Here is an 18,575-nt window from a genome sequence, read left to right on the forward strand (position 1 = left end):
GACGTGCTACAACTCTCTGTTCACTTTTTAAAATTGTAAAGTCTATTCTATCTTCCTAACACATTTCCTTTTCTCCTAAATAAGGGTATTTTTACCATCTTTCAGAATTAATTGGTCTATGTAATTCCTGTCCCCACCATTAATGCTAATTCAATCATTACCGTTATGGATGCTATAGTTGTCACCTGCTATTTGCTTTGAAGTCAGGTCTAGTTCATGGTTATTGTTCTTAGAGTTCACAAATACCGACCCCCAAATTCCTCTTTATTTGTTGTTTACAAAAATTATTACTATTGTTTATTTCACCCCATTCTGTGAGGTTCTGGGAACCTAAAGGGACACTAAAAGTTCATAGGTTAAAGACTCTACTATTGAACTAAACATTCCCTGACATTACTCCAACTCAAAGAAGTGAAGAGACAAAAGCCCCAAACCAAAAACAAGGATCCAAGAGAAGGAACTCAGGTCTCACCCCTTAACATCTACACATACATCAACAACAGAGAAGAGTCCCAGAACAAATAAGATAACTACACATGAAAGAGGAAGGGCAGTCTATACCCAAAGGACTTAAAATCAGCATACTATAGTAACGCAGCCACATCAGTGTTTACAGGAGTTCAATTCACAATAGCTAAACTATGGAAGCAACCTAGATGCCCTTCAATATATGAATGGATAAAGAAACTATGGCATATATACACAATGGAATATTACTCAGCATTAAAAGAGAATAAAATTATGGCATTTGCAGGTAAATGGGTGGAGAATATCATGCTAAGTGAATTAAGCCAATCCAAAAAAAACAAAGGCCAAATGTTCTCTCTGATAAGTGGCTGCTGATCCATAATGGGGGGGGGGAGGATGAGAAAAATGAAGTAACTTTGATAGGGCAAAGGGGAGGTTGGGGTGGGGAGGTGACATGGGAGCTGGAATGAGATGGACATAATTACCCTAGGTACATGTATGACTGCACATATGGTGTGTCACTACATCATGTACAACCAGAGAAGTGTAAAGTTGTGCTGCAATTGTGAAAAATGAATCAAAATGCATTCTGCTGTCATATATACCTAATTAAAATAAATAAACAAACAAAGCAACCGATAAAGACCCAAAGATACCAGTGACTTAACATATTCTCCACCAGGAATAGAAAAACAGTTTTCTCCACCTGTAGAGGAAAATGACAATCCAAACTAAGAGAAAGCATAATGTTCAAATGAACATCCTAAAAACCTTTCATTTTTACTTTTATAAGATAAATGTACTTGGAATCTTTTATCATGCTAACCAAGGACACTTTTCTCATTTTGAAACAAGGTTCACAAAACCATTATAATTTCAGCAGGCTAAATTTTTGGCAATCTTTCAATCTAATAACCTTCTTAACAAAATTGCATTTAGCTAAAAAGATGAATAAAATCACATATCCATTTCTATGCAAAAAGCTTTTCAGGGCAATTTCATCATTATAAAATGTGGAGAAATGCCATGTAAATGCCTAAATTTTCTATACCTTCTTAATCCTAAAAATTAAGGTAATTCTAGGAAAGGAAAAGATGTTGTTTTATTCTGAAAAACAAGATCACTCAGGGTCACGGTAGGAAGCTGAGACACAGAGACTCTGTCAACTAGCTGACCTCTTCCCTCAACCAGCTGCCACCATAAACCCATAGGTACATATGGAGCAAAGATGGGGGCTTGAATCTCTTTGAGATGAAATAGGATAAAATAAATTTTAAAATACATATTAAGAAGACATAAAGGAAGGACAAGAAAATATAATTTTAATCTGAGGTTCCACATATTTTTCCAAGCCTGTCATTACCAAATTTCTGGGAAATCTATAAATTTTAAAGTTACCATAAAATATCATACTTAGGATAATTACCTTAGGCATTGTTAATTAGCCCCCAATAAACAGATTAGGCAAAGAGAGATACAATATTATGAGAAGCCTATAATTTGGGAAACTTTTCAGCATTATCTATTGATCCTTAGGTCCTCATCAGCCTAAGGATCCTAAGAATCCTAAGAATTATCAGACCACCACAAATCATCTTAAGATTATCAGACTGATATCATACCTACATACCTTCACATACCTACCCCTCACCAAGTTTCTTTTAAAAGAAGAACAGGGAACCATGAAAACATACCTCACTTTTTTGAGATGGCCTGTATTCTCCATTGACTGTGTGTTCTGTACTTTCCTAAATAATCTCTGTCCCTCTAATGACACATGAAGAAATTCTCTTCCATCTCATACATCAAGAACCCCACTTGTCCTGAGTCAAATTCTTCCCTTCTCTGGTAATTCTGAGCATCCTAACCAGAGATATCTCTCCTTTGTTGACATTCCTATGTAGGTATATATATATACACACTTACACATGTAGCTTATATTTTAAAGTTTTTAGAAGTATAGTGCTCTTGTCATTGAAATATATTCTTCTAAAAGTTATGGCACAAGAGTTCTGAGGAGTTCCCAAAGAGAGGGACCTTAACTCAAGACAAGGGGGCTGCTTGTCATGTGTGAGGGAAAAGAATTTCAGCACACACCAGTCAGAGACACAGACAATGGTATATTTAGAAAAAAAAGAGATATATTCAAGGGGAAAAGTGGGCTATCTTGAGAGGAAGAAGCTTTTGGGATAAAGTAAGGAAAACACATTCAAGAGAAAATGTGAGCTATTTACAGAGAGAAGGAGAGTACAACCTCTTGGCAAGGGGTGTCAAAATTTGTACAGGGATGGTGGCTAAATAAGGGCTGGACTAGAAGTGGAGCCAGGGTGGCATTATATATCATATTTAATTGCATAATCAAAGCAGATTTATGCCAAAAATTTTTGCAAAAATATATCATTATGTGAAGCTTTAAAAGACTATGCTGTGGCTTCAAAATAAACATGAAAAACAATGAAACAGAACAGAAGACACAAAGACAAACCCACATACTTATATTCATCTGATACTTGAAAAGGTGCCAAAAATATATGTGAGAAAAAATATAGGCTTTTTAACAAATGGTGCTAGGGAAATTAGATATATGTTTATAGAAGAATGAAACTAGATCCCTATCTTTCACCTTGCGAAAAGTCAAATCCAGGCAGATCAAAAACTCTGCAACTACTATTAAAAAAAAAAATAGGGTCAATACTCTATTGTATTGGTGCAGTCATCAACTTTCTTAACAAGACCCCTAAAAATCAAGAAATAAAACCATGAATCAGTAAGTGGAATGCCATCAAACTAAAAAACTTCTGTACAAAAAAAGGGAATGATTAAGAGTGTGAAGATTCTACAGAATGGCAGAAAATTTTTGCCAGGTACTCCACTGACAGGGGATTAATATGCAGAATCTATAAAGAACTCAAAAAAAGTTAACACCAAAAAAATAATAATAATAACCCAATAAATAAATTAGAAAAAGAACTAAACAGACAATTTCTCAAAAGAAGAAACACAAGTGGCCAACAAATACAAATGTTCAAGAACAAATGTTCAATATGTCTAGCAATTAGGGCAATTCAAATCAAAACTACACGAAGATTTTATTTCATTGCACTCAGAATAGCAATTATCAAGTATACAAATAATAATAAATGCTGGTGAGGATATGGAGAAAAAGATACACTTGTACATTGTTGGTGAGATTGCATATTAGTACAACCACTCTGAAAAGCAGTGTGGAGATTCCTCAAACTAGGAATGAACGTTATTTATTCATTTAAAATTAATTTTAACTGATATTATGAAACATAAAATGTATACTTATTAATGTCATTCCATGTGATATTTTGACACATGTATATAAATTGTGTAATATTTAAACTAGATTAAATGAACCACCACATGACCCAGCCATTCCACTCCTTGGTTTTATCCAAAAGAATTAAAATCAACATACTAATTGCTACAACTACATCAATGTTTACAGCAGCACAATTCACAAAGCCAAATGATGAAACCAATCCAGATGCTCATCAATAGATGAATGAATTAAGAAAATATAGTATACATACACAGTTGAGTTCTACTCAGCCATAAAGAAGAATGAAATTATGGCATTTGCAAGTTAACAGATATGACTGGATAAAATTATGCTAAGTGAAATAAACCAGACTTAGAAAATCAAGGGTCAAATGTTTTTTCTCATATGTAGAAGCCAGAGCAAAATCAGGGGGTGTAGGGGTGGGGATTAAGATATCATAAAGATATAGGGAATCAGATCAGTTGAAGAGAAGAAACAGAAAGAGAGGAAGCGAGGAGGGACTAGAAAGGGAAAGAAAAGCAGAATGACTTCAACAAAATCACTGTATGTGTATATTTAAATATACCTAAATTAATCCCATCTTTATGCATATACATGAAGCACCAATCAAAAATAAAGCATCTGGGTTTATATAAATAAATGAGTAAAAGGATGCTAATAGAAGAAAAAAAAGAGAGGGAAAGGGGTAGGCCCTGAAAACTGAAATGGAGTAAATCAAATTCCATGTATGTATTATTATGTAAAAACGTAACCCATATAGGTGACTGTATGAGATCATTTTAAAGTCATGTGTAGCTAATTAAAAAAAAAACAAAACAAAACAAAAAAAAACTTAACCCAGCTATTGGGGCTGGAGTTATGGCTCAGTGGTAGAGTGCTCACCTGTCACCCATGGTGGCAATAGGTTCAATCCTCAGCACCACATAAATATAAAATAAAGATATTGTGTCCACCTCAAACTAAAATATAAATTTAAAAAAAATTAACCTAGCTATTATGTATAACTATAATGCTCTAATAAAAAAAAAAACTACACTGGTGTAAATTAAAAATCATTTATTACTGTCAGGCCTGGTGATTTACACCTGTAATCCCAGCAACTTGAGAAGTTGAGAAAAGAGAATCACAAGTTTGAGGTCAGTCTCAGCAACTTAGCAAGTCCCTGTTTCCAAATAAAAAATGTTTAAAAAGGGCTGGGGATATAGTTCAGTGGTAAAGCACCCCAGGGTTCATTCACAGTGCCAAAAATAAATAAATAAATCACTTATTACTAAACCATATTTGGTGCAAGATTAGGAAGCACAGAATACTCATTAATATATGTTAAAATTGAGTAGTACAAATCTATGCCAATCATTTCGTCATGACAGTTTAGCAAACATTTTTCTGACTCGGGGAAAAAAGTTATCACATAGATTATTATTGATTTGTGAATTATAGTTGAAATATTATACTTGAGAAAATTTACCACAGTGCTGTGAAGTATATGGACTTACAAAATTTAATCTTCTGTCTGAAGATTCTGTGTCACTATCATTGGCGATATTATCTCACATATCATCCTCAGTGCCACTCTCATAAAATATGTTTACCATTAGCACTATAACACTCTAACAAACCACTCAAATCAGTTTGGGAGATAATATTGACAATGTCCATGCACAGAGAATTCTAGGCTGCAGTTCATAGTGTGCAAGGAGACAAATGTGCACCCACATTGTCAATGGTGAATAGATGGCTGCTTTGTTTACCTTCTAACAGGCTTGAAGACTAGAATTATACCATGGGACAATAACATGACAAAAGCCAATTTGGGGACTCAAAAAACAGGGTGAAATGATTATACAGGGGCAACAATTCAAATAAGTGGTAAAATACAATTCTATGATAGTTTTCCCTGGAATCAATCCAGATACCCACCAATAGACAAATGGATTAAGAAATTGTGGTGTATATATACAACTAAGTTTGATTCAACCATAAAAGAAGAATGAAATTATGGCATTTGCTGCTACATGGATGAAAATAGAGAATATCCTGCTAAGTGAAATAAGTCAAACACAGAAACTCAAAGGTCAAATGTCATATGTGAAAACTAGTGTAAAACAAAGGAAAGGGGGAATAGAATAATATAAAGAACTGATCAAATATAAATAGATGAAAGAAAATAAGTCAAATAAAGGAAGGAGAATGGGAGACGGGAGGGAGGATGGAAGGGAAAAAGGGGACCATAAACTGGAATCCATTTCCATGTACATGTGAGTTTCTTGGGATGATGTCAACTACTATGTATAACTATAAAGCTCCAATAAAAAATATAGATTTCTTATAAATGTGCATAAAAACAATAACCAAAAGCAAAAGTACAGTATCCATATAAGAGATGAAAAGCAAGTATAACAAACAGTGACTGCACAAGGGGAATGGAATTCTGTTTTCCATTTTTTATAACATTTTCTTGAATTTTTAGAAAAACATAAATATACTTAAGCAACAGTACTTAATATCTTTGGAATTAAAAAAATGAATTACAGAGGCAGTGGCCTTTGCTAAAATTACAAACTAATTTTCTTGGGTTCACATTTGTATGGAAAGCTGGTGAGACTTCACATTCCTCAGTACACAATGGATCTTTCATCAATATTGGAAAATGGTTTTGTGAGAATATTTGCAAAGAATGGATGGAATTCTCAATGTTGCAAGCACCCATTGAATTATTTTAAAGAAGAATGTATGAATAACTAATTAGAAGTGTTTCTTGAGTACAGTGGTATTTATATTGCAAAAGAAAAGATTTAAGTCTAGCATTTTCTCCAGAGTAATCAGGAAAAACAGATTAAGGATGTTAACTGTGGGCATCAGTTCCTAAATGATTTGCCATTAAAACTCTATGAGCCACCTTGGCCAATTAATGATTTTAAGTCCTACTTGACTAGTAAACATTGCTTATTTGTTTTCTTGTTTGTTTACACACACTTTGTTCTGCCCTACCCAAAAATAGGATTTAAGATGACTTCAAAGAAATATACACTATAAGATAAATACATTCAAAATAAGAAAAAGAAACAAAGGGAGACTAAAACTGGAAAGACAAGATGAAGTTAGGTACAAGGAAAGTGCACAGAAAGGACATTGATTCCTATGTTTTAAAGTGAATCATAAACCAAATTCTAAGATTTCAGGCAATAATTCTAACTCCAAAAAACAAGTATTCAACATTCATTAGATTTAAAAACAATCTTTTTCAAGGGCAACAGACCTGATACTAGATTAAAAATAAATAAATATTTTACTGGGCACAGTAGTGCACACCTATAATCCCAGCTACTTGGAAGGCTGAGGCAGGAAGATGGCAAGTTTGAGGTCAACCTGGGCAACTTAGCAAGACCCTGTCTCAAAATTTTAAAACAATTTTAAAAAGGTCTATGGAAGGTGGAGAGAGGGCATGGGGACAGGAAAAGTGGTGGAGTGAAATGGACATCATTACCCTAGGAACATGTATGACTGTACATATGAAAACTTGTGCTGCAATTGTATACAATGAATCAAAGTGCATTCTGCTGTCATATACACCTAATTAAAATAAATTAATTAATAAGAAAAGAAAGGTCTGTGAATATAGCTCTGTGGTAAAGTGTCCCTGGTACTAAGTAAATAAAACAATATTCTAATAAAATTTCACATTATTTAAATAATCAACATTTATATTTTAAAGTAACACCTTAAATTGAACACAGAAAATTTCCACAAACTTTTTCCCTATAAAATCATCAGTATAAGCCAAAATTATGGTAAAGTCAGTTCTGTAATATTAATTCTGCAAAGACTGACATGATTTTGTCTACATATATATGTAATTTTCTTACTGTCTTGTAACAGGGGTCCAATACATGCTTTGGACATAACCCTGTGACTTATTTTAAAACTAAAAGGCACTGACTTCCTTTCTCTTCTCCCTCTCTCCTTCTTTAACCAAGGTGGGAACTGGTAAGCAAGAATACTCTTCTTCCCATCTTAGGCCAACTTATATGTCCTCAAGAAACACACCTCATAGGGATGAAGCAATTCAGATTTCAGGGATGGTACCAGAAGATCTAAGAAATGACTATCTCTCAAGGCCACACATGAATTACTCCTCTGACATGGCACACCTGAAATATAGCCTCTGAATCATCTCTTTTAAAGCCCTCTGTTCCTCATAATGGTCAGAATCAGAGCCTCTGGGACAGAAGTCCCCTGTATTTATCCTTTGCTACCAAAGCAGTAAAACTTCTTTTTCCTTTTTTCTCAAAACTGTGTCCTCACTATTAGATTGGCACTGGGGACAAGGACCAAGCTTTCAGTAACAGTCTAGCTTGGTGTAGAAATGTAGTTCTTAAGAAGAGAGATGCTCTAGCAACAAATGAAAAAGGAAAGGAGAAAATGAAAAAAGTGTTATAACTAATGTACCTGATAAAGATACAAAAGCCAAAATATTTTTTCTTGCATAACAATAAGCCAAAATAAAATTCTTGCATAATCTTTGGTAAATTTATTCCTACACATTATAATTGTTTCTGCCAATATTGTAAATAATGTCACTTAGAAAATTAGATATTTTAATTATTTACCATTTTTGTATATTGATCTTGTATCTAACAACCTTGCTGAACTCTATAATGAGTTTCAATAATTTTTCTGCCTTATATTTAAAACGTCTTCATGTCATTTCTTTTTCTTTGTGAAGTTAAAGAAAAAATGTTTCCCCTATTAACCAGAAATTTCTTAAATTCTTAAAATTCAATATACTGCTCTCTGGTCCAAATTTTTAATCCTTCTAACTCTCTCACTCCTAGTCTTCTACTAATACTAACCTTCAGTCCTATTGCTCCAATCTTCTTCCAAGAATGAGTCCCATCTAGACTTCATTGCATTCCTAATATATACATTAAACATTCAACCACTCTCCTGGATCTTTGATCCTTTGTCGTTTTAACACATCTACCATGCAAAGGCTCAAGTATGAGGTAATTTGGTTTCCCTTTTCACTCCCACACCTAAATATTAGAATACTACCTGAGAAAAAAACAAATTATAAATTTTTGGAATCTCATCCAAAACACATATTTCGCATTGCTCTGCAATCCCACTACACATTGCTTAATAATTTTCACCTTCTATTTCTCTTGCTCACTATTCCAAACTTTCTCTACTTCCCCTCAAGCCCTTATTTCACTTTCATTTTTCCCTTCACATATGGATCTCATTTTACTGATACCCCTAGATTTGTAATTTATACTCCAGTAAAACTAAACTACTTGTGAGTCCCTAAATGTACTTTGAATTTCTTTGCACATGCTCTTCCCTCTGCCTGGATATCTTCTTCCAATATGCTGAACCAAAGAGACTTTACTTACCTTCAAACCTCAGCTCAATGCTACATGACCTATGAAACCTTCCTCAATGCAGACCCTTTCTCCTGCTTGCCCAAAAAACTCTGCACCTGCCTCTATGTACAGGCAGTGTTGCACTATAATTGCTTACTTATTTATTTCTGCACATTACTTCTAGCTCCTTAGAGGACAGGAACACTTTTTTTCAAGTTTTCTATTCCATCCATCTCATTGGTGTTAGTTAATTGCCATATTGAAGGAATGAATTATTCGTACTAAAGTGTAATTCCTGGAACCTAACATTATGTAGAAGAAATTAATTTAGAGGGAATAAATTTATAAAAACCTTAGTAAAATGAAAATGAATGTTTCACCAGTAATCAATAGTGAATATTGCATTCACAATCCAAATGAAATGCTCTTGTGTAACACTTCGAGGAAATAACAAAAATCTTCTATTAAAAAGATAACTAAATAACTCTATATTTGATATACCTGAATGGATAATGAACTTAGAAAACTTAAACCACATACTGAACAGTACAACTGGTCATTACTTTCAACTAGAAAGAATGATGATTGTGGTCTATAAATAAACACTGACATTCATAAAACATCCATCACATATATCTTAAGAGCACAAAAGAAAACTTGCCAACAATGAAAACTAATCTTTATTCCAAGCTTTCCTCAATTAAAGGTGTGCTTTTTAATGAGCAATTATTAAACTGCATAGAAAGAAGCAACATAGTATCAAGTGGAAAGGTGGTGTATGCCTATAATCTCAGCTACTTAGGAGGCTGAAACAGGAAGATCTCAAGTTTAAGTCTGGCCTCAGAAATTTATGGAGACCCTGCCTCAAAATTTTTAAATTTTGTAAAGGTCTATATATTGTTGATTCTTCATTCACTCATTCAGTACTTATAAAGTACCAATTATATGTCAAATGTCATGATAAGCACTGGGATCCTTCAACCTTATGAAGAGAAAAAGTAAGCCCCAGAATTAACATATTCTTCAGGTCCAAGAATCAAGATAACTTTTCAGACCCTTTATTTAACCATGTATGTACATAAGCAAATATCAAAACAGCTCACTTACAAAATGAGGTTTTACTTGTACATACACAAGCAAATATCAAAACAGCTCACCTACAAAATGAGGTTTTACTTGTACATACACAAGCAAATATCAAAACAGCTCACCTACAAAATGAGGTTTTACTGCCTCCCCAAAATTAAAAGATGTCACATTTCTATCACAAAAATGAAAAAAAAATTGCTTCTTCAACAGATGAGTGTGTTTTTGTTTTACCTGCTATCTCCAGAAGTGGGATTATGTGGTCTCCTTCTGCCAGCTTCACAAAGCCAACCTGATTTCCGAAAGTGTCAATCCCTTGAAAGGGCAAAGTCAAATGTTTGCCTTGGAGGATTTCTTCTACGAATGGCTTTAATTCCAAAAGTGCATCAATACCACTGGTAAGAAACAATTTCTTTTTCAGTAATGTGTTAAGTAATAAAATACACAAACCCAATTAAACAACAAAGTAATTCATTTCAGAAAGATAAATTATTTTTATATTTGTACTAATTGTTTTAAAACAAAAAAAAATCTTCTAGATTTAACCTATATGATTAAAACTAACATCAACTATTTCTTTTCTTTTTTTTTTTTTTTTTTTGTTACCAGAGATTAAACCAGTGGTACTTTACAGTCCCCAAATTCTTTTTATTTTTTAATTTTGAGATAGGATGTCACTAAGTTGCTGAGATCTTGTTAGATTACCTAGGCTGGCCTCAAACTTGGAATCCTTCTGCCTCAACCTCCCAAGTTGCTGGTTTTATAGGTGTATGCCACTGCACCCAGCACAAAACTAATATTAATTTTTTAAATATTTTTTAGACATTGATGGACCTTTATTTTATTCATTTATTTATATGTGGTGCTAAGAACTGAATCTGCCTAGCATGTGTGAGGCACTGGGTTTGATTCTTGGAACTGCATGTAAATAAATAAAAATAAATATGTGTCTATCAACAACTAAAAAAAAAGGAATTGAACCCAGTGCCTCACACATCCTAGGCAAGCACTCTACCACTGAGCCACAACCCTAGCCCCAAAACTAATATTAATTTTAAACAAAAACTACATAAGCAAATTAAATCTTTATGTAATTATAATTGCTATTAAAAATGAAAGTAAATACCATTTTATAGTCCATCAAGAACTTTTAACTAAGGAAATAGTGCATACCCAACTCAAAAAGATTACTAATAATATATCCAAAGGGAAAAAAAACAAAGTACCTATAATAACCTATATTAGATTATTTGAAAAGTTCTAAATTCTTATAAAAGTATTAATATCTACTAATCCAGTACTATTTGCAAGGCACTCTATTAAAATTTAATATACATTATTCTTTAAATATAATAATCTCTATAACAATATAATTTATGGTATTTGGATTCAAATAAATTGTCTAATTATATTTCCCAATTGTAGCTATATGCTTGATACAGTTGTTTAGTCTATTTTATTTAAAGTTACTCTGTTTCAAATCTACTTACTCATAAAGATAAATATTTATTATATTGTTGAATTAGACATCAGATTTTGAATATTTTGAAAATTAGAATATATTATTTCTATATTGAACAGAATTTTGGTATAGTACTTTATTATGAGAAAAAAATTAAGACCTCACTAGAGGGCAGCAATTACTTAAAAAAGAAATAAGCATGCTCTTACTATACAAAAACATCCTTTGGATAAACCATCATTAAATTATGTTGATCAATGATTTGTTCACCAAATGCGTGAAAAAATATGATATTTATGTATTTTTATAGATCTTTCATATTTCTAAATTAGCCTTCGTTAGAACATTTTTAACTGATTTTCTCTCATGACTTTCATACTCAGTCTCATTTCTCTGTCATAACATCATGACAAAAAAACACTTCTTAGAACAGCTTTGTAAATGTATGGTACCTCCAAATATACATCCTAAATCCAATCTTACCTTATTGTATTTATGGTCATTCAAAAGGACACAGTGCACATACTTCTAATTTAATATTGTGCTTTGCTGTGTGCTATGAGTTAAGGCGTGTGAAAACAGAAGAGCCACTTCCAGCTCATCTATCACAAACTGTAGGAATTCAACACATTCATTTTAAATAAAACTATATGCCAAAGCGGGCCATGAGAAAGGTTAAAACTTTCCAGAAACAGCAAATTTCATATTTTTTTTTTTTTTTAAAGAAACCAGAAGACCTAACACAAAGAGGGCGCTACTCCCCTCAGTCATTTGCTTTTTTGTGCTATACTTTTTGGCTTCTCCAAGAGCATCACAGCAAAGTGATCATCCAAATTGAGTCACGGAAAAATCTCTGTCCTCTCTGCCCTGCAAAGTATTCAAGGCTGCTGTTGGGTACAGATCAGCTTATGACAGATTAGAAGACTGATCTCTAAAGACATGAGATTCTATTGTGTAAAGGATATTACTCCAAGATTCAAACTGTTTCTGGATATTTTTAATTTATTTTGTTTTCTCTCATTTACTTTACTTTTTCCTCACTCCCTTCCGAATTCAAGCCTTGTTCCTCATTCCCTTAGGAGATATTTATTTATTTATTTATTTATTTATTTATTTATATTTCAAGCTAGAAAGCAGAAGTAACCTGCAAATTCATCTGGCTTTGACTTCCCAAAGAGCATAAGCTTGAGCTTCATATAATGAGAAACAGTTAATAAGAAAAGGGAGAATCATCAGCACAGAGTGTCCCACAGAACTGGGAAAGAGTAAGGTTTCTCCACCCAGATTGGAAAGTAGTAACCAATGACATACATCTGATCTTTATGGAATGATCCTGAATTGGGTGTGGATGGAGTACAGGGACTCTAAAAATGACTGAGGTCAAACTGAAATAGTTCACTCACATAAAAATGACAGCTCTAATGGTCACCAATTATCTAGTGCCTAGTATATGCCCCTTTGTGTATTGGTACTTTGGTTTTCTCCATCTATCAAGAAAATAAATGATTTGCCGAAAGTCAGGCAGCTAACAAAAGGCAGCTGTGTCATAGTTCCAGAATCCTTACCTAGAATCTCAACCTAGTAGATTCCAGAATCAACTCCAGACTGCTTATATAATTAACATGGGCAAATCTCCCACATAACCAAGAACTACCATTTGATAACAGCAACAAAAGGTGAAAAGTCTAATTTAAGAAAAATATTTATTTAGTTAATTCTGTACATGGATTATTATAACAATATAATTTGAGGGATAGATTACAACAAAGAATACTTCTTTAGAATTTCAATACCTCTTTGGGTTCTGCTATGTTTACCCACATTAAGGTAATAATTTAGAAAATAATAGTCAAGAAAATACATTACTCACATGTTTACTTCATCTTCATTTAATAACTGCATCACTAGCAGGGTAATATGAAAGGAACCATCACTGACCATTGCTTTGGCCAGTCGCTTATCTTGTTGTATTATTGCATTTTGCAGGATCTTAATTCCTCCTATAATCTAATCACACATGGAAAATAAAAACAAAAAAATAGGTAAGCAAAAATTTTGTATGACGAATTGTAAATCAAGAGGAAAATAAGCAACCACCCAAATTAGAACAATGTCAAAATTCAGCAACCAAACAAATGCTTAATTATTTATTTGTTCACATATACTACATAGTTGACTTGGATGGTTGAATAGAATGTATTAGTTTAGAAGTCACAAAATGCTTAACTATCTTAAGAACATTGAGCCAAACATACTTATTTTTCGGCTGGGTCACTGGTTGAATGGAAAAAAAATCTCAATGGTCAAGTATCTTTTTAGAAATTTGTCCCTGTGATACAGGGTATGACTCACTAATTATGATCTTTTCTAAGAAGAAAGCTTTATTCTTGTCACAGAAAGGTCAAACCAGCAGGCAACATTCTTTCTGTTAGAAGTAATATTTATCTGTCTCCAAGTGATTATGTCTGAGAACCTATTCCTCACAGCCTTTAAAATTTTTTAGGATAAACATAATTTTAACAAGAATGACTGCTGTCATTTTTCCTGACATTTGAGGAGTGGCATAACCATGGAAATAGAGTTAAAAGAAGTTCAAATGCAAATGTTAGGAGAAGTGTAACAGTCTGCACCCAGGTGAAACCCCCAGAGACCAGGACCTTCATCTGCTCCCACTCTTAGAACCTACTTCTCCTCCAGTTCAGGCTAGATTCAGTTCTAGTCAAAGTCCAAATGTGAACAATCTAGAGAGTAGTCTGAATATAAAATAGCAGACCCAGAGAAAAGGGAGTACACAAAAGCCCTGAAACAGCAGAATTACTAAGAAAGAAACGGAAAAGAAAGGACTGGCAATGGGAACAGAGCATAGAAAAGCAGAGATAACTCAGAACTGAATCATGAGCACAGCAGGCTGTTCTGATATGAGAGTAGCTGCTTTATCCTAAACAATGTTCCCATTATTTGTGGAATGTGACTGGGCAAATCATGAGATGCTGTCCTGGGATCTGACTTCCCATTGACAAAGACTCTCTCCTGTAACTAAACTTTAGTCAGGCTCCTCTGAGTTGGCTGCTTAAGTAGGCCCAATCTTGGGCTTCTCTTTTTGTCCTTGGAGAACCATTTTGAACAAAAATCTCATGAAGTCACTTTAGAAAAAATCCCCGACCCTTAGTATCTGACTACCCACAATACCTTAGATATCTTCTCACCATGGCCTGCATACAATAACCATTCTGTCAAGTGGGTTTAGCCAGAAACACCTTATCCTTGGTTTTTCCTCTTAGTAATCTTCTATCCAGTGACCCCAATCCAAGCTCTTCGGTTGTAAATCCCTCCTTCTTCTTTCGTTCTAGAGTCAGAGTTGAGTCCAATTTCTCTCCCCAACATAAGACTCTGTTGCAATGGCCTCTGTATCTATCTCCATGGCTCCTTTGAATAAAGTCTCCCCTGCCATCTTTAACAATTGGCATGAAAAGTTTTTTTCTGTAACACCGTGTATTTTACAAAAATCCATATCATCTAAAATAACCTCAGCCATCTCTATTCCTTATAATATGAAAGACTAACAAAGAAAATGGTGTTTTCATGATAGGAAGTATTAAAGTAAAATTCAAATGGAAACCAAGTCTGAAAAATTCCTAAGCAAACAACACTAGTGAGTCCTTCATTCTGCTTATGTTAAACAGAAACAAATTAACTTCAGACAATCATAACAGCCAGCCAATACATGATTATGTGACATGTATGTGACATGCCAAGGATGTTCTGGCATTATAAACCAAAAAAGGTAATTTTGTAACTGCACCAAATCAAATAATTTCATTATTTTGCTTCCATATTTTTCCTATAAATACTTACCTCTAACACTATGAAACAGAAACACTAAATCTCTCTTAGTCTGGCACTACCAATTATTGAATTGTTCCTTTCTCAAACTTGTTAAAATTTTATTGTGTTCCAGATTTTCCTCTTATAGTTTGGTGGCAGTGGTTATATTCAAAAGAGACCCCTGGTGATTGCCAGGAGCTTCAGGGAATCCAGCAAAAGGTGCCCACTGAGCCTACTGTGCTCACTACTTTCAGGCAGGATAGGATAAACCTGAGAAATGTATCCACAGCCCTTCAAGAGCTACTTCTTGGAATGGCCCAAAAGATGCCAGAAAAACAGCTGAAAAACTTTCAAAAACTATCCCCATTGTCTTCTCATAAAAGACAGAATGGTCTATTATTCAATCATGTAAACAGAAAAAAAGATGAGTCAGTCTGATTACAAGGCTAGGTTAGAAACGTCATTTGTTAAGCATTCTGGTCTTCTGGTCTTAAAAGCAGGAAATATTTCTTTTAAAAAAAAAAAAAAAACTCTTTTTTTTTTTTTGAACACAATATCTTTTTTTCTTTTTATGGGATGCTAAGGATCAAACCCAGTGCCTCACATACCACTGAGCCCCAGCCCCAGCCCCAGGAAATAGTTCTTACTAGAACTGAGGTGGCTCTTACAGTCTTACTCACTAATGGGCCCTGGACCAGTACTGGTGACCTGATAAGAAAACACTGCTGTGGCTGAATCAATCACAGTATCAGAACATTTTTGAGAAAAATTCTATAAACAAGAAAGTTTAAATACTAAAAGAATCCAAAGGCTCTTTACAGCTACACAGCCATGAAGACAAGAAACCAAGAGGACCTCCTGGTACATATCAGAATCAAAAGTAGGTCCTAAAAGAAGAAGCCCTGTGTACCTTGAAATGTTGTCTGTTACCACTGTAAAGAATCACCCCACTGGAGAAGATGGTCCACTCTCACATCTGTCTTATGAAAAACCTCACTTTTTGGCATGGACTGTTCCCCAGTAGAGGAAACTTCTGAAGGCTCGACTATTAAGATTGAAATCAATATTGATGGGGCTCCAAAGGATTCTCTAATAACTTATCTTGAGTAATACCCTTAAATAAACACAGGGAAACTAAATCAAAATCAGTAGGGAATCATGTACTGTTGGTAGACAAGGAATCCTTCAAATCCTGTCCTCAAAAACAAAAAACCTCTTGGTGAATGTTACACAGCTCTTTGTTGCTGTGACCAAAATACCTGATAAGAACAACTTAAAGGAGAAAAAATTTACTTGGGGCTCACAGTTTCAGAAGTTTAGTCCATGGAAAAGCTTCAGTTCTCTAAAGAAAAGGTCCATTGTTTGTGTTAATATCTGACTGCAGAGGAATTTTCCTTTGACCCAAAAGAATAAAGACAATCCAGGTTTCCCTAAACATGCAACTAAAATATGAGGCTTCTGTGGAACTGGGCACTGTAGCACATGCCTATAATTCCAGCAACTCAGGAGACTGAGGCAGGAAGATCCCAATCTTTAGGCCAGAGCCAGCCTCAGTAATTTATAGAGAGACACTGAGCAACTTAGTGAGACCCTGTCTCAAAATATATATATAAATCCTGGGCATAGGGTTCAGTGGTAAAGCCCCTCTATGTTTAATCCCTGGTACCAAAAAAAAAAAAAAAAAAAAAAAAAGCTTCTGTGGATTTGACAGCTACTACAGATCTTAACCAAAGTTTCTCTTTGCTGGTTTCTCCTTTACATGAACTTATAAAAAACTCTGTCCCAGAGCCTTTGCTAAGGGAAGATAATCATGAACAGGAATTCAATCAATTAAAATTGGCCTTATATAACCTCTGATACAACCTCTGGCTTTAGGGCTCCAGTTTATCCAAAACCTTTTAACTAGTTATTCACAATCGTAATAATGAGACTTTGGGAATCCTGCCTCAGGAGCATGGCAGAAGATAATCCTGAATTAATATATTCTGTTGATGGATCTTACACCAAAAATATAGAAGGAAAATACCAAGCCGGACATGTTGAAACTACTCAAAATGAACTAATAGAAAAGGGAATTCTTCCATAATTTAAGTCATCACAACCTGTAGAATTACATGCTTTTACTACAGCTTGTTATAAGCCTTACACAAATCAATCTCCTATCAGCCCATAAATATGCTTCAGAGTGGTCCATGACTTTGGAAAGCATGGAAAACAAAGAGGTTTTCTAAATGCTAGTAGTACCCCCATCAAAAATGGAGCCAGAGTGGATGACTTTCTTTCACCTATTCTGTTGCCCTCACAGGTTGCTATTATTAAAATTGAAGCTCATACTCATAAAAATGAACCTGAATATCAAGGAAACACATTAGCAGACTTTCCTGCCCAGTCTTCCAGTTCTGAAAATGTTAAATTGGAACTTGAAAGAACTCCATAAAGTTGATCCAAATCAAATTATTTATGATAATTTGTTAAATACACAAGGATGTGTACCTAAGTTGGAACAATAAAAATGGTATCAAAAAGGATGCAAATTTAATGCAAAACAAGGACTCACTGAATGCCTAGACAGTCATAGGTCCTCCCTGAGTTCCTAAAGTTGACATGTTAAAGGGTGTGCACACCAAAAAAAAAAAAAAAGTAGAAAAATGATCTAAGCTATGAAAAAATACTGATGGAGTGATTATTCTAAATCAGGAAACATGGTGTTTTTCCTGGCAAAATCATAATCCCAGAAAAACCATTAAGGATTCAAGTGGGTATATTTCTACCACGTGCTGGACCACTTGAAAATGTACAGATGGATTTCATTACATTACCACCAACAATTGGACATCAGTATGTTCTTGTGACAAATGCCTAGTCTCAGGATGAAATGAAGCTTTCCTTTGTGGAAAGGCTAATGCCACAACAGTAGAACAACTATTATTAGGAAATTGTGTTTCCTTTGTGAGGAATCCCTGGAGAGATCTCCTACAACAAGGGAATCCACTTACTGAACAGGTTGCCAAACAATTTAATGAGATTTTACATTTACCCAAAAGCACTATCATTCCCC

General features: G+C 34.2%; 1 protein-coding gene across 2 annotated transcripts in view; it reads right to left on the reverse strand.

Annotated features, from left to right (window-relative positions):
• The window catches only part of Akap7 (A-kinase anchoring protein 7), a 124,280-nt gene that overhangs the window by 78,758 nt on the left and 26,947 nt on the right, over nt 1-18,575 (reverse strand). For both annotated transcript variants that reach the window (XM_076859738.2, XM_076859739.2), the window contains exons 4-5: nt 13,563-13,699; nt 10,465-10,625 (exon numbers count right to left, since the gene is read on the reverse strand). In XM_076859738.2, coding sequence (XP_076715853.2) covers nt 10,465-10,625; nt 13,563-13,699 — 298 coding nt within the window. The remainder of the gene's footprint in view (nt 1-10,464; nt 10,626-13,562; nt 13,700-18,575) is intronic.

This window comes from Callospermophilus lateralis, chromosome 6, assembly GCF_048772815.1.
Source record: "Callospermophilus lateralis isolate mCalLat2 chromosome 6, mCalLat2.hap1, whole genome shotgun sequence".
Classification (NCBI taxonomy): domain Eukaryota; kingdom Metazoa; phylum Chordata; class Mammalia; order Rodentia; family Sciuridae; genus Callospermophilus; species Callospermophilus lateralis.